This window comes from Pagrus major, chromosome 3 (assembly GCF_040436345.1).
Source record: "Pagrus major chromosome 3, Pma_NU_1.0".
NCBI classification, from domain to species: domain Eukaryota; kingdom Metazoa; phylum Chordata; class Actinopteri; order Spariformes; family Sparidae; genus Pagrus; species Pagrus major.
In genome coordinates this window covers 11,187,574-11,201,955 of record NC_133217.1, presented here as the reverse complement: position 1 = coordinate 11,201,955, position 14,382 = coordinate 11,187,574, and the positions used below count along the sequence as shown (strand labels likewise).

The 14,382-nt window shown below is 41.9% G+C and overlaps 2 protein-coding genes across 2 annotated transcripts in view; one reads left to right on the top strand and one right to left on the bottom strand.

The window, feature by feature from the left end:
* Window positions 1-2,041, bottom strand: part of ppp1r9a (protein phosphatase 1, regulatory subunit 9A) — a 53,780-nt gene extending 51,739 nt beyond the window's left edge. The window contains exon 1 of the mRNA XM_073463606.1: window positions 1,971-2,041. The gene's annotated coding sequence lies outside the window, so the exon portion shown is untranslated. The remainder of the gene's footprint in view (window positions 1-1,970) is intronic.
* sgce (sarcoglycan, epsilon) lies at window positions 1,601-14,342 on the top strand. The gene is made up of 11 exons (XM_073463607.1): window positions 1,601-1,725; window positions 6,960-7,082; window positions 8,064-8,221; window positions 8,735-8,807; window positions 10,336-10,534; window positions 11,064-11,226; window positions 11,693-11,907; window positions 12,337-12,363; window positions 12,799-12,987; window positions 13,381-13,424; window positions 14,013-14,342. The coding sequence occupies exons 1-11, from the start codon at window positions 1,677-1,679 to the stop codon at window positions 14,027-14,029; spliced, it is 1,257 nt and encodes a 418-aa protein (XP_073319708.1). The 5' UTR covers window positions 1,601-1,676; the 3' UTR covers window positions 14,030-14,342.
* The last annotated feature ends 40 nt before the right edge of the window (window positions 14,343-14,382 follow it).

Sequence of the window (14,382 nt, the reverse complement as noted above, 5' to 3'; positions counted from 1 at the left end):
AGGCAGCTTTGTCAACATCCTGATATGTGAATATTTTAGCAAACGAGCTATAAATAACCTTTTGAATCAAAATCATTATTAATACATTCAAGTTTGATTTATCAGATTAAAGCTGCCAGATAAATTTGAATGAGATATTTATGATTTTATTGTCACCTTCTCAAATCACATCATCTGAACCTCATTTATGAATGTGCGCAGTCATATAATCTGACAAAATATGTGATTTACACGTTTATGTAACCATTTCAGACCATACTGAGCTCACTGAAAGCGGAGGTGGTTTGCATATTTATTCTTTTTTTAATGAACCTTACACATTTTTTCTGTACTAGTGTCTCGAGAGAGTATTTTTTGTGTAAGTATGTCTTCGCCATAAGGTCTATTGTATCTGCGGCACAGGAAACAGACCTACATGAGTTACAGTTTTTCCTACATTAGCAACAGCCCTCGCTGCTGAGGAGAACGGGAATGTTGCATCTTGCCTCGCTGCTCAAAACAAGCAAATTCAGGACAATTAGTGTAACTCACTGCAGACTTTACTGAAACAGAACTGGACTCAAATCAATCTGAATCAAGACTCATTTGGCAAACATCTTAGCCTCTTCCCCATGTGGGAAATGATCTGTTTTCCCAAGTCTTCATGCATCTTACCGCATGCATTGACTTTTAGTGATTGTTATGATACATTCATACCCGCTCTAAACACTGGCTATGTGAAGATGTTGCTAAGCAACCCTAAAAATAATCTTAAGGGGATAAAAGGGAGGGTGAGAGAACAGAACAGCCTCTCACTGCAGAGCCAGAGGATGGATGGCATCGTGTATATCACCACAGAGGAAGCCACGAATCCACTTTCATATTTGCCTTTATCAAACAAGACGCATGCAGTGGGCAACTGACAGCATGTTAGCATGATTAGGATCCTTTTCTGCTGGATCAAAGTGCTCTCTTAGTGGTGGCTGACATCGAGGGGGGAAGTGGGGGGTGAATTAAGGATCCCGCAGCCCTTTAGCAGGACTGACTTGGAGCCCAAGGGGCCAAAACATGACCATCTGTCTGCTAGGGCTGTCTCTGCAGGGGGTCTGGACAGACTGGAGCAGACTTCTCAAACATGCCTGTCCCCTCTTACAGCTGGGCTTAAGAGGTCAAGCCCTTGAGGTGATGATGTTTACATCGGTGGAAGAGGGTGTGTCCGTCCTCATAAGTCTAGGGTCCAGGTCCTCAGATCATTATCTGGAAATCATCAAGCTCATCGATCAAAAAGCACTGATGCTCAGTGGAGTATAGCAAAACAAGTAAAAGAAGCTATTAGATGATGACAGTGAAATGACATCCACATGCTGCCCCAGATCACCAGGAGCCAGGACAGCAGGAACAGCCACTCCTTATATTTGATATACAGGCGGACCCATTTCAAAATAAACTCGAGCAACATCCCACAGAAACATGTCGCCCCTATTCTGAGTCACATCAGGTTTTTTTTGGCTCTCCCTTTTTACGAGACAACCATCTTTTTCCATCCAGATGTTCAGCCAATGAGGACTCGTGCTGTTTCCAGTGGAGCAAGAAGGAGGCGGAGGAAGGAATGCTGCAGGATGCTTATTATTATGGCTGTCAAACCCAGTGGCGATTATGTCAGATAAAACACGCGTTTTCATGTGAGATTTACGAGGATGATGTCCACCAGGTCCGCTGCAGCTGTCGCGGTATGGCTTGGTACGGGTACGTATCGATTAAACTCGGGAACATCGGGGGATTTCTCTACGCGTTTGCCCTTTGATGCGGTATCTATGCTAGTTAGCTAGCTAGCTCGTTAGCCTGCTGCGGGTTAGCTGCTCGGCTCAGTTTTTCCAAGAGGCTGAGGAGGAGACATGGAAAAATGGCTAACAGTAGACAAGCTATACCGTTATACGGGCGGAGAGCCTAAACATTCAACCTTTAAAAGTGTGTTTTGGACAGAAACTTACATCTCCAGCGAGGTTAACAGTATGCGTCGTCTTGCTAGTTATGTTATCTTGTGATTCATCTAGCTTTAATTACCTCTGGGAGAACAGCCGTCCCCTGGCAGGCCTGTGTTTATATGCAGACCAGGTGTGTTATGAATGCCTAATTTAATAGCTAATGCTAGTTAAAGCAGCTCATGTTATCAATATTTACAAGTGGGGGATAGATGAGATAATATTGATACACTGCTCCATCACGTGGAATAACACAGTGACAGTATCCTTATTGTTACAGCTGCTTATCTGTGGTAAACACATTGTTTATGGGCAAAATATGTACACTACACTACCCAGTTTATTAAGTACACACAGTTAAAACTAGTCTAATACAACAGCCCTGCAATAAGTCCTACCTGTATGTAAGAAAAAATAGATATTACATATATTTACATGTATGTATATATTAACGATCGATGGATTATTGGAAACAGTGTTTTTCTAATCTGATTGCCAATAAAATAAGTTAAACTTAAAATGTGCTACTTCTGCTCTGATGCAGAGTGCAATTTGCAAAGTAACTAGTAACTTAAGCGTTTCAAATGAATAAAGTGAGTAAAAAGTACAATATCTACCTCCCAATTGTCACGGAGTAGAAGTATCAATAGCAGAAAATGGAAATACTCAAGTAAAGTACTAGTACCTCAAAATTGTACCTATGTACAGTACTTAAACATACTGTATGTACTTAGATACATCCCGTCACTGCTAATATTCAGTTAGATAAATACAAAATGAGCCTGCTATCATTTTTAAAAGCAAGGGTTAAAGGAGTCAGTCCTTAAAAATGTATTTTTTTCTTTTATCTAGTAGTGCAACTAAAAGTTAATTGCATTATATTCTTTGGAGCTCAAACTTTTTCACCTATTTTGATAATTGATTAATCAGTTTGAGTAATTAAGAAAAAAATAAATAAACATTCATTGATTCCAGTTCCTCAAATGTGAATATTTTCTGGTTTCTTTGTTCCTATATGACACTAAAATGAACTGGGTTGTGGACCAAGCAAGACATTTGAGGACGTCAGCTTAGGGGAAACAACGATCAACATTTTTCACCATTTTCTGACATTTTATAGACCAAACAACAAATCAGTTAATAATTAATAATCAACTGATAATAGGCAATGAAAATTAGTTGCTAGGCATGGGACAATATGAAAATTTTATGTCTTGACTTGAGCCTGTATTGCAAAAATAGAAAGAAATGAACATTTTAACCTTCATGAATGAAGCATTTATTGCACGGCTGTTGCTCTCTGTTAACTCAGTTAGGTGCACCTAATAAACTGGCGAGAAACAAAGTGTATATTTCAAAATGCCCTTGAAAGACACACATGTTCAATTCATGCTTGTATTCATTGATCCAATAGTTAACATTGTGCATGCCTATGATGCCAAAGACACCCCTTTTCATGAGAGAAATGTCCATATGGAGCGATCCATGGGCTTGAAGCACAGAACAGCCCTGTACAGAGATGGTGAGTGGGTGTGTGTGCAGTGGTGCACTTCATGTGTTGACCAGCTGTCCCCTCCCCCCTGTCATAACACAGTGACACGCTCAACTGGTTCCCCATTAATACTGGTTTATTGTTTTCAGTTGTCTGCCGTCCCACAGACTTGGCCCACTTACGTTGGCTGTAACAGCAGTTACATATTTGACTAAACCTTTTCCTTGGTAGAGGTAGAATTTATCCTAAATCATTAACTCTGTGACAATGATCTATTTCTTCTGCTTAACATAATACCAGCACCGATTCATTACTGTGAATGTCACACAACTTCTCAACAGTAGACAAATTAGTAATTTACTTACCTTTTTGAGCACAAGAAGAGTAAACAGGCTGTTTTATGTGCACTCTGTTCCTTAGCCATTGCCGTCTGCTCGTGATGACACCAGCTACTTTCACTTCCAGGTCTGCGTTTCGAACATGAGGCTCAAACGCATCACCGGCAGAATACCAAAGCTACCGTCCAAACAGTAGCAATCCTTGTTGTCTCTGCCTCCCCTCTAAACACCAAAGAAGCACATGCATTCCTCCTGACCCGGACATCATGCACGTACAAAACTGATTCAGCCGAACTGAAGGAACATCCCTCCTTTGCCTCTGCCTCAGATAGCTGCAGGCCTCAGATAGCTGGAGCCATTAGAGGGACAAGGCTGGTTTAACTAAAGCATCACTCCTGAGACTTCAGCTAGCTCAAGGTCAGCCCAGAGAAGCATAAAATCTGGTTAGCCATTTCCACCACCCCCAAGGCCTGTTAGTGATCTACTGTGTCATTTATGGGCGTGTGTGTCAGTGTATTATTATTATGTGCTATGTGTGAAGAACACTTGAATACTAGTGTCTGTGGGAGACCAATTACCAGGAAAGTGTAGCTTATTGTTAGTCCGTCTATACATTTGTCCTGCAGCAAGAGCTGACAGGTTAGTCTCCAGCGGACAGTTTGGTATTAACCTTTAATTGGTGATGTATTATCTAGAGCAGGAGCGCTGCAGTCCATCATCTCGAGAAGGCTTGGCAGGAAGTCAGCCTGCCGCAAATAAGCAGATCTGATGCTATTAGCAGAGATTCAGTGTAGCTTAGTCAACGATCTTTACTAAGGTGCTCTTGAATGGAAGACACCACGAAGAGAGAGGGTGAAACCAAGTGTAAACCCACTGTGATGTCACCCATTGGTTTGTAGGCTTGTGTTTTGAGGCCTCGAGGCATTACAGCAGTCGCCATCTTGGTTTTTAGGAGCCACAACGCTAAAGTTCTGGGTAATTTTGTACCTGGGAACTGAGCTTTTTTGGCCTATGAGCAGCTTTCATAAGAATGAACGGGGCTCCCCCTCCAAAGCTGGATCCGGATTTTCTTCTTTTTGCAACCATTAGAAAGAACACAGGTTTAAGGCACTTCCACATTGGCACGCTTTTAAGACCTGGAAGTACTGTCCATATTTTATACGGTGGTGACACAGTCCAATAGGAACCCCTAGGCTAGCCTGGCTAACATAAGGCTGTCAGGAGTGTGTCTCAGGCCTAAGTGTTTGCTGTTAAATCAAAGCTTGAATGTTGATAGGCTAAAACACATTTCAAATCCCACAGGTCATTTCCTATTCCTCAGCCTATTAGGTGAGGCCAGACCATCTGGGCCTCGCTTGCATGTCCTGCCTGTCTCATCTGTCGAAAATGTTACACCACGTCCAGTCGGCCTCTGAGAAGAACAGAATAGCCAGCGCTTGACCTTGACCGGGAGTGTGTGACTGCGGTCCTTTGTGTGGCGCAGAATTGATGAGGCCCAACGGGTCGGGTAATAGAATCCGAGCGTGCGCATTCAGAGTGGGATTTGCACATCGACTCAAGTCTTCAGTGAGGGCGCCACTGGTGAGATGAGACTGAATGAGGTTTTATTCTTGGTGTCTGAATAACCTAGATCCTAATGTCACGGGTGCAGCGGGAGCAGCAAGAAGAGCTATCGCATGGATTAGTCGCACTAAGGTGGTTCTTGGAAAGAGATGTGGTGGATATAACCTCGGGTTTCTATAAGTAACACCACATTTAGTGGCCGCTAAATGCTATTGATTGTATCTAGATGTCACCGAGCCCTCGGGGAGATGGGACATATGGCTGGTTCAGGCGTCTCTGTTTGTGGCCACAGATGTAGCACACATACATATGGGACCGTTTTATAACCTTTACAATCCCAGCAGCTCATCACTGCCCTTAGATTGCAGTTGGGCAATTTGGCCTTGTAGACTTCCTTAATAATCCGGAGCTTACTGTGTCACCTAATCTTCTATAACCCCTTTGTGCACCCTGGTAATAGATCACAACCAAAGATCACATACTGACTTCCTCTTTCATGGACAAAGATTAAAATGTAAATCCTGCTCTATTACTCTCTTCAGCCGGGACTCTCCTTCGAAATCATCTTCTATTCAAGAGAGGGCTTACAGTGCAGTAATATTATGATGGTTTGATGGTCATAAGTCGATGAAGCAGGAGATAAACAATAGTGACATTTGGCCTTCTTGTAGCTGCTTAATGTATCCTGAGTATAATAGGGCAAAAACAGTTCAAACTCTTTCTCCTCTTGCACTCCATAGCACAGATCTCCAGTTTTCCCTCCCTTTGCTCTTTCTCTTCCCCCTCCTCCTTCTCCTCTTCTTCCTGGTACACTCTGTCTCCAATGGTGATTAAAAATGGAGTGCCCACCCACCGTGGGAGAAAGAAAAGGGGGAAAAAAGTGAGAGTGGTGCAAAAATGCTGAGAGGTTTAAAGAAGACAAGTGAGCAAGAGAGGAGGACAAAATAGTGAAAGAGAAAGATGCAAAGAGACGGAGAGAGCCTGGAAAATCACCTCCAGTCTTCCATTGTGTAAACTTCTGTTAATGGGGCTGCCATTTTCCTAGCGATGCCCTTCACAAATAAAGACTAAAATGTTTGTGTTTGAAATGGAGTGGGGCTAAACAGAAGAGCATAACTGAGGCAGAGCGGGAGGAGGAGATGAAAACAGCTTTGTACAGTCTGAATGACTCTCATTACTGGCGCTTTTACTCTCAGTACCTCACTCCTTGCCCCCTCAAATTCATTGTTGTGGTTTAGCGGCTTGCTTTTCTTGTATACATAATCATAGTTTTTCTGGCTGCTAAAATTTTCGCCCTCACGCCTGGATGTTTCTGTACTGCATCCTTATGTAAAGTGAGTGCATTTGCCTTCACAAGAGCGCAGGAGCCAGTAAAGAAAAGTAGACACATCTATCTTTGTGGGAATTATTGATTCTCAAGTGTGAAGTAGGTTAGCAAGTGCTAGTAGCTTTGCTTTGTTTGTTTTCACCTCTATTAATGCCTTCTCTTCTTTTTCTAATTAGTGCTGCTGGCAAGTCATTAATGATGCATTATAAAACAGAAAAAATAGCAAAAGTTCTGCTTTCAGGAAGTAATTTCCTGTTTGTTTGAAATCTCTGTTTCAGTGGTCACCATCTTGTCAAGATCGCACGCAGACCGTAACGTCTACCCATCTGCGGGAGTCCTGTTTGTCCATGTTCTGGAGAGAGAGTACTTCAAAGGAGAGTTTCCTCCCTACCCAAAATCAGGTATAACACCACCACATTCACATAATCTGCACCTTGTTGTAGGCCTGTCAGGACATAAGTGTATTGTCCCCATTACTTTTTCAAAGCATAATTTGTTTGAAATGTTCTTAAAATTAGCTTGCAATGAAAATGTTAACTAACAAATAAGTAATCAGCTCCTGCAGTTGAAAGTGTCCATTGCTGATTTTGGTGTGAAATATGACATAATCGTTATGATATATGATATGATATAAGGACATAATCAGTGTACAATCAATGTACACTGTGATATCTGCACGTGTAGTATTGCGTATCCATACTGCAATTATGTCCTCCATATGCGTACGACCACAAAGATCTCCCTATTACATTGTCTTCAATTTCAAATGTTGAAGAAAAATGTATTTCATCTGAGCACACTTTTATGTCCCCACCACTTTGAAATATAAAGTGACAGCCTCGAGTCATGATGACTACTTTTATTGTCCCAGGAATAATTGTAAAAACAATATTATTGTCATTTTAAGACCTTTTTATGCCACTGACGGGGTTCCCAAGAGTAGTTGAAATCATTGAAAGTTTGTGAATTATGAGAAAACAATCAAGACAATCAGAAAAGAACTATATAACTGTGAGGGAATTAGACTGGGTGAAGTATCTTTTTTTACTAACATAATGACCATATAATAATGCAAGTACTGTACACCCCTCCAAAGGGTAAGAACATTGTGAAATGTTGTGAATGTTGTGTGTGTAAAAATAATTTTATTTTTATTATCTAAATCTCTTTTAGAACCATTTGTACAGGGAGTTGTTGGCACAGTCGTCGTGTAAATTGAGTTGTCCATTCATCGTATTTCACCAGTAAAAAGAAAAAAATGCTTACCTGCTGCTGGCAACACATCCACAATTCAGCTAATGGGTCTGAATGTACATTACTGAATTGGTTCTGACCCGTAACAGTTCACCAGGTCACCCTACATTAAACAGCTCTGCCTACAGGTGATGCCAGCAATGACCCGATCACTTTCAACACCAACCTGATGGGCTACCCTGACAGGCCGGGCTGGCTGCGCTACATCCAGAGGACTCCACACAGCGACGGAGTGCTCTATGGCTCCCCCACTGCAGAGCATGTTGGCAAGGCCACCATCATAGAGGTGGGTGGTTGGACCACTTTCAAAGTGAGGAGAGGGAAGATGAATGCATTTGTGCGTCTGTGTAATGTGTTGAGGAAGGAAGAGGAATTCTGCTTTTGTGACAAAAGTGTTGAAATAAATGAAAGCGTTAAATCAAAAGACATCGTCAGTCATTTAAAGGCAAGACAGTATCAGATACTTAGCAGTCTTTGCCAAGGCACACATAATCGAGTAGTGACACATTTTGAATTGATTTTACTGAGCACAGCTGATTTGTATGCATTTAGTAATGTTACGCTCTGAGTCTTCAGACATTCCATTATGTTTTTTTATGCTTTCTTGTCCCCCATAAGCTACTGTAGAAATTCTTTTCCCAAAAGGCTTAACGTTCCCAGTGGCGCACATGTGCCTCTATACGGCGTCTCAGTTGGGTACAGAGCCCGCGTAGTGTATCTAGCTCAGCCTTGTCCAGAGGGCTGCTGCATTATAAGCTGCACTGATCTGGGTTTAAACTTTCACCCCTGTGTGTTGCAGATTACTGCCTATAACAGACGCACTTTCGAGACGGCGCGGCACAACTTGGTCATAAACATCATGGCTACAGAAGGTAAGAAGTGCCAGTATGGGAGCTTAGAGCAAACAGAGATCAGACTGTGCAACTTCCCTGATTAAATCCCGAGGGCACAGTCAGTACTGGAAGAGGAAATGTAACTTTGATTACTTTTGTTAACAAGATCTAATTACTTCTAAAGAGCAACATATTGTGTTTATCTAACCATGTGTTCATATATATCTTATAGATATATATATTATAATATATATTATATTACATATATTTTTTGGACAGAATCAGTGATAGTTTTCATTAGTATTATTATATAGAATTTCAAATTAATTTGTTTTTTACACAATAGACCTTTCTCATCATTACTCTTTTATATTATTATGTAAATATAAAAAACACAAACAATTAAAGGTGCGATATGTAAGAATTCACCACCCCCCATCTCCAAACAAATAGCATATCACCAGAGTAAGCACTAACTGCTGCTAACTGTAGCTGCTGTTAGCTAGTTAGCTCAGTTAGCCATGCAGCTACTGGTCCGGACTGGGAGCTGGAAGTGTTGTTATTTTGGGAGTGGGGCTAGCTGGTTAGCATGCAAACTTTGGTAGGTATCTCTGCAATACAATACATTAATGACTCTGAAACAACGTCAAAACACTTATTTATTTGCATTCTGTTGATAATTTTAGTATCAACTTTTAGTTGTTAACTCCTGAATGTTTTAAACTTAAATTCTTACATATTGCACCTTTAAAAAAGAAAAATACATATAAACAAGTAAACGATACAGAAAAAGAACAAGTTGGAGATAGAACAGAGTGATGACATCTTGTTTACAGCACAAAAAACATCCCATTCATTAAACTCCTTTTGATGATAGTGGTAGGGGAATTGATAAAAAGTGTTTATACCCTAAAGATTATAGAATAAAATAGCCAGATTCAGTGGTAGTATTGTAACCATTTAACACAATATGACTTATATGTGCTGGCTTGACAATGAGCTAAATATCTGCTGATGACCGTCAGTTATTAGTTTTAAAATCAACTAAAAATGAGTCTTAATTGTGAGACAGGTTAGTCATCATGAATCAGTATATGTTGTGGCTGCTGTAAACACAGTCCTGTACTGGTGCAGCATGTTACAGTTATAAATTATTATCTATATGAAGCAGCTGTTTCTTCCATCTTTGTGATTGCACCTCACATCTGTGCATCGGTATGTTTGCGCAGTGGCTCGTTGACCAGTCACGGTGCATGCAGTACAACATGAACGAAGCTGGTTGAACACTCAGCAGATGTTTGCAGCTCTAACATGACATCACTCTCCCTATGCTGTGATGTCATCTGCCATCTGGCCCCAGAAGGACGAGTCATAGCAGAGCGGAGCAGACTCACCAGCGTCTGCTGGACAGACTGGTGGAATCAGTGTCATCTATGCAGCAGTAATAAAGTATTAATGATGTCTTAGTCAGCAGAGCTGCACTGTAGCTGCCCTCCTGTCTTCTCCATCCCTCGTCCACCTTTTTCTCATTTTCCTCACACTTTCTCTTCTCTGTCTCTGTGCACAGAGTTCCCCCTGCCCTTCCAGGCAGAGTTTTACATCAAGAACATGAATGTGGAGGAGATGCTTGCCAGCGAGGTGCTGGGGGACTTCCTGGGGGCAGTGAAGAACGTATGGCAGCCTGAGCGTCTCAATGCCATCAACATCACCTCAGCGCTGGACCGCGGCGGCCGTGTGCCCCTGCCCATCAACAACCTCAAGGAAGGGTGAGGATGCTTTTAATTTTTCATACTGAAGCTGAGAGGATCCAGTTCGAGCTAAACCAGAGTTTTGTTTTCTTAGTACTTTGCATTGATTTTGTATTTTTTTTTAAAACATTGCAGGATAAGGATGAGCTTTAACAGCCTTAAAGATTCTCTCCATGAGCAACGTCTTCACCTCTCTCAATCAAACAAATTGCTTATAATTTCAGCCCCCTCACGTCGTGCTGACATTTTATTTAATTGGGGCCTTAGGGATCCACGGCTCGCTGTGAATTAGATGAGTACACTTGGCCATCAGCGCTGACAGACACTGTCAGTTGGTCTGTTTCAGAGGGGAATAGCCCACATGAACTGCCATAAGTTGTGCATCAAAGATTCATGCTGACGTTTTGGAAGATAAAAGAATCTCAAAGAACACTCAGTGGAGGAGGAATACAGCGACTATAACGAGCCTCAGCACGAACATGTAAAATGAGGCTCCTCTCCTCTCCCCTCTCATGCTTTGTATTTCACCTTCTCCTCCTCTCCCCAGAGTGTATGTGATGGTTGGTGCTGATGTTCCCTTCTCGTCGTGCCTGCGGGAGGTGGAAAGCCCACATAACCAACTGCGCTGCAGTCAGGAGATGGAGCCTGTCATCAGCTGTGACAAGAAGTTCAGAGCTCAGTTTCACATTGATTGGTGCAAAATATCTCTGGTAAGAAACCTTTTTGTACAGTTTCTTTAATGCTGAGACCAGGGAGGAACAAGTTTACCCGTTTTAAAGTTGCAACATGTAAGAACTGGAACAAATAGGTGGCAGCATATCACTAGAGTAACCGCTTCAAACCGTTGGTTGGTTAGCTCAGTTAGCCATACAGCTAGCAGCCCGGACTCGGAACTTTGGAAGCGTTGGTGTCTAAATCACTAGCACAGGAGCTTTGAACCAGGACGGGCCGGGGCTAGCTGGTTAGCATGCTAACTTCAGTAGCTGTCTCTGCAAGACAATACACAAACGTCTTAACGTCAATTTTTCGGATTCTGTTGATTATTTAATTTAATTAAAACATGTGTTTTAACTTAGATTTTACATATTGCACCTTTAAACAACTGACACCTTCATCAGTTTACACAAACAACTGTATCATTCACAAATGCTTTATTATTAACTTCTACTTTCTTAGGTCGACATCAACAAAGTGGTTCCGGTATACATTACCCGTCCAGACCCAGGCACCGGGATCCTACCTGAATTTGGGGAATACGACCCCCCCTCCGAGTCCCTGAAGGCTAGAGACTTCTTTTCAGACTTCCTTATCACACTGGCTGTTCCCTCCGCTGTGGCACTAGTCCTCTTCTTCATCCTCGGCTACACTATGTGCTGCAGACGGGAAGGGGTGTAAGTGTGCTTGGTCTTATATTTTCTATGCAAATATTGCACCGAACACCTCGACATTTGAGGAAAAAACTGTTACATTAAGTGGGAGACAGGATGGTTAGTGCAGGATAAGAGCAATAATCTGGACTGGAATTGCAGCTTGCCATTACCATCCAGTTGTACATTTACGTTGAGTTCCCCATGAATATCTGTCACAGCTTTTTTTTTTTTAAATGTCATCACATACGTCTTTATGTTTCGAAGCCGTGACATCGATAGCCATTCATCATCCTTCATCATTTTACAGGCTGGGAGAGACGTGCCCCCCTCGTTCACTCATTGTTCCACATCCCATCACCATTTCCACCCAACAATCCATTCACTTGTGTGTAGATGTCTGTTTAACTATTAATATTAGTATTTAATTCATCCATTTTGTTTTGTTTCTAGGGAAAAAAGAAACATGCAAACACCAGAGTAAGTGTTTTACCTCTCGTGTTTTTCTTTATTTTGGGTCTGTTTCTGTCCCCTCCCCCCTCTCTCTCTCTCTCTCTTTGCTTTGCAGTTTTGTCACTCATGTTATCATTGACGGCTTCCTCATTACCATTCATATGCTCATCTGTGTGTTGACATCCATTCATCCAATGGGCTGCTCAAAAACTCAATGACCAGATGTAGGTTATTCATGCTGTAGCGGTAACAAATTGCTTAAAAACATCTTGAACAGCATATCTTGCACCATAAGTCAGATGAAGTCACAGTGATAGGTAAGGGTGGACGTTATATTTCTGTTGTGCATGATTGCATATTCAAGTACTTTAAATGTGTTTCAGTAAGTGAAGCATTGCACACGGGATGAGACCATTAACATTACGACACAAGCTCATGCATGTTGACGTCTCCTCTCTCCAGCATCCAGCTGGTTCACCACAGCTCCATCCAGAAGTCCAGCAAGGAGCTGCGGAGCATGTCTAAGAACCGGGAGATCTCGTGGCCCCTCTCCACCCTGCCCGTCTTCAACCCGGTCAGCGGCGAGGTGGTGCCGCCCATCCACCCTGACAACTATGAGACCACCAGCATGCCCCTCATGCAGACGCAGACGTGAGTTGGAGGGTTACTGGGCGGCAGTAGAGGGGGAATTGCACTTGCACAAACATTCACACGCTCATTTGTGCACACATGAAATGCGCCCACGCTCATTAGCAGGCACGCAGATGTATGGCTTACAGGCGTCATTATGGGGAAATATAAGTCGAAACAACACCATTATCGTTTAATCTTGTTTTCGGTGCTATGTGGACAGCCAAAGCTGCAGCGAGTGAGTCGGGCGACTGCAGCTTAAGAGGTTCAAGCTGTCCCATGATTTTACCTAATGGGCTTGAAACTCAGAAAAATTTGCTAATATTAAGTACAACACGCTTTCACATGATACTAAAGGCTCATGTATTGTGTGTGAATGTCTGTTTTATATAATATCATTGTTTATAATTCCAGGAATCTGCAAAACCAGATTACGATACCACAGCAGCGGCCATCAGGTTAGTATCTCCTTAAATCTCTGTATAGTAGTCTGACTGACTGCATGTTTAATATTTGATAGTCACAGGAGCAGATGTCAGAGCAACACCTAAGCTTTGACTAGTTATTGTCGTGGGCGTTTTCACATCTTTCTACATTGGAGTCCTAGTTATTTCGCTGTGTTGCTCACAACCACAGTCTGTCCTTATCCCCCTCCTGCTTTCCTGTAACAATACAAACATCCAGACTTTATTCAATTGGACTCAGATTATTGAGAGCAAATTATTTTGCTACGGCTCCGCAAGATATCAGGCATGAGAGCTTTACTTCTTCTCGGATGGCTGCAATTCTGGTATTGGTGTGTGAGCGCCCTCCTATGTGCATGCCGTTAAGCTGCACTAACCTGCTGCTCTCTCTGTTCACTGCTAACAAAGGAGATAATTATGTCATGTCGACATTCCGAAGGCTGGAGGTAGGTGTTGCAATATGTTTGTGAGTTAATGCAGAAATAAAAAGTTAGTTCAGCTCATCTCTTCTGCTATAAAGGACTAAGATGTCAAAATGTCAATGCAATAAAAGCTTGTGTTGTTTTCTCATGTTTATTCTAGGTAAATGGTATTCCTGAGGAGAGAAAGGTGGCCGAGGCACTGGATTTGTGACCAGAGACATCGGTGTCGGAGCCGACTTTCTATTCTATATCTATATTTTTTATTTTTTTCTAACATTTGTGCCAATCTGCATGCCTCAGAAGTGTCTTTGCAAAGATTTATCGTCCACATGCACTTACACCGTAAAGAGAGTGTTGAAGAACAAAAGAGCTTAGCCAATTATCAAATACATGAGAATATTTTGAAATATTTGTGTAGATGTTCAAATTATGATGTTTGTATTTCTACTTGCTTTGCACAATGGACCTCATAGAGGAAAAGGGAGTTTTACATGGAAATGCTTTAGTTGTCATGTGTTACTATGTGTGTT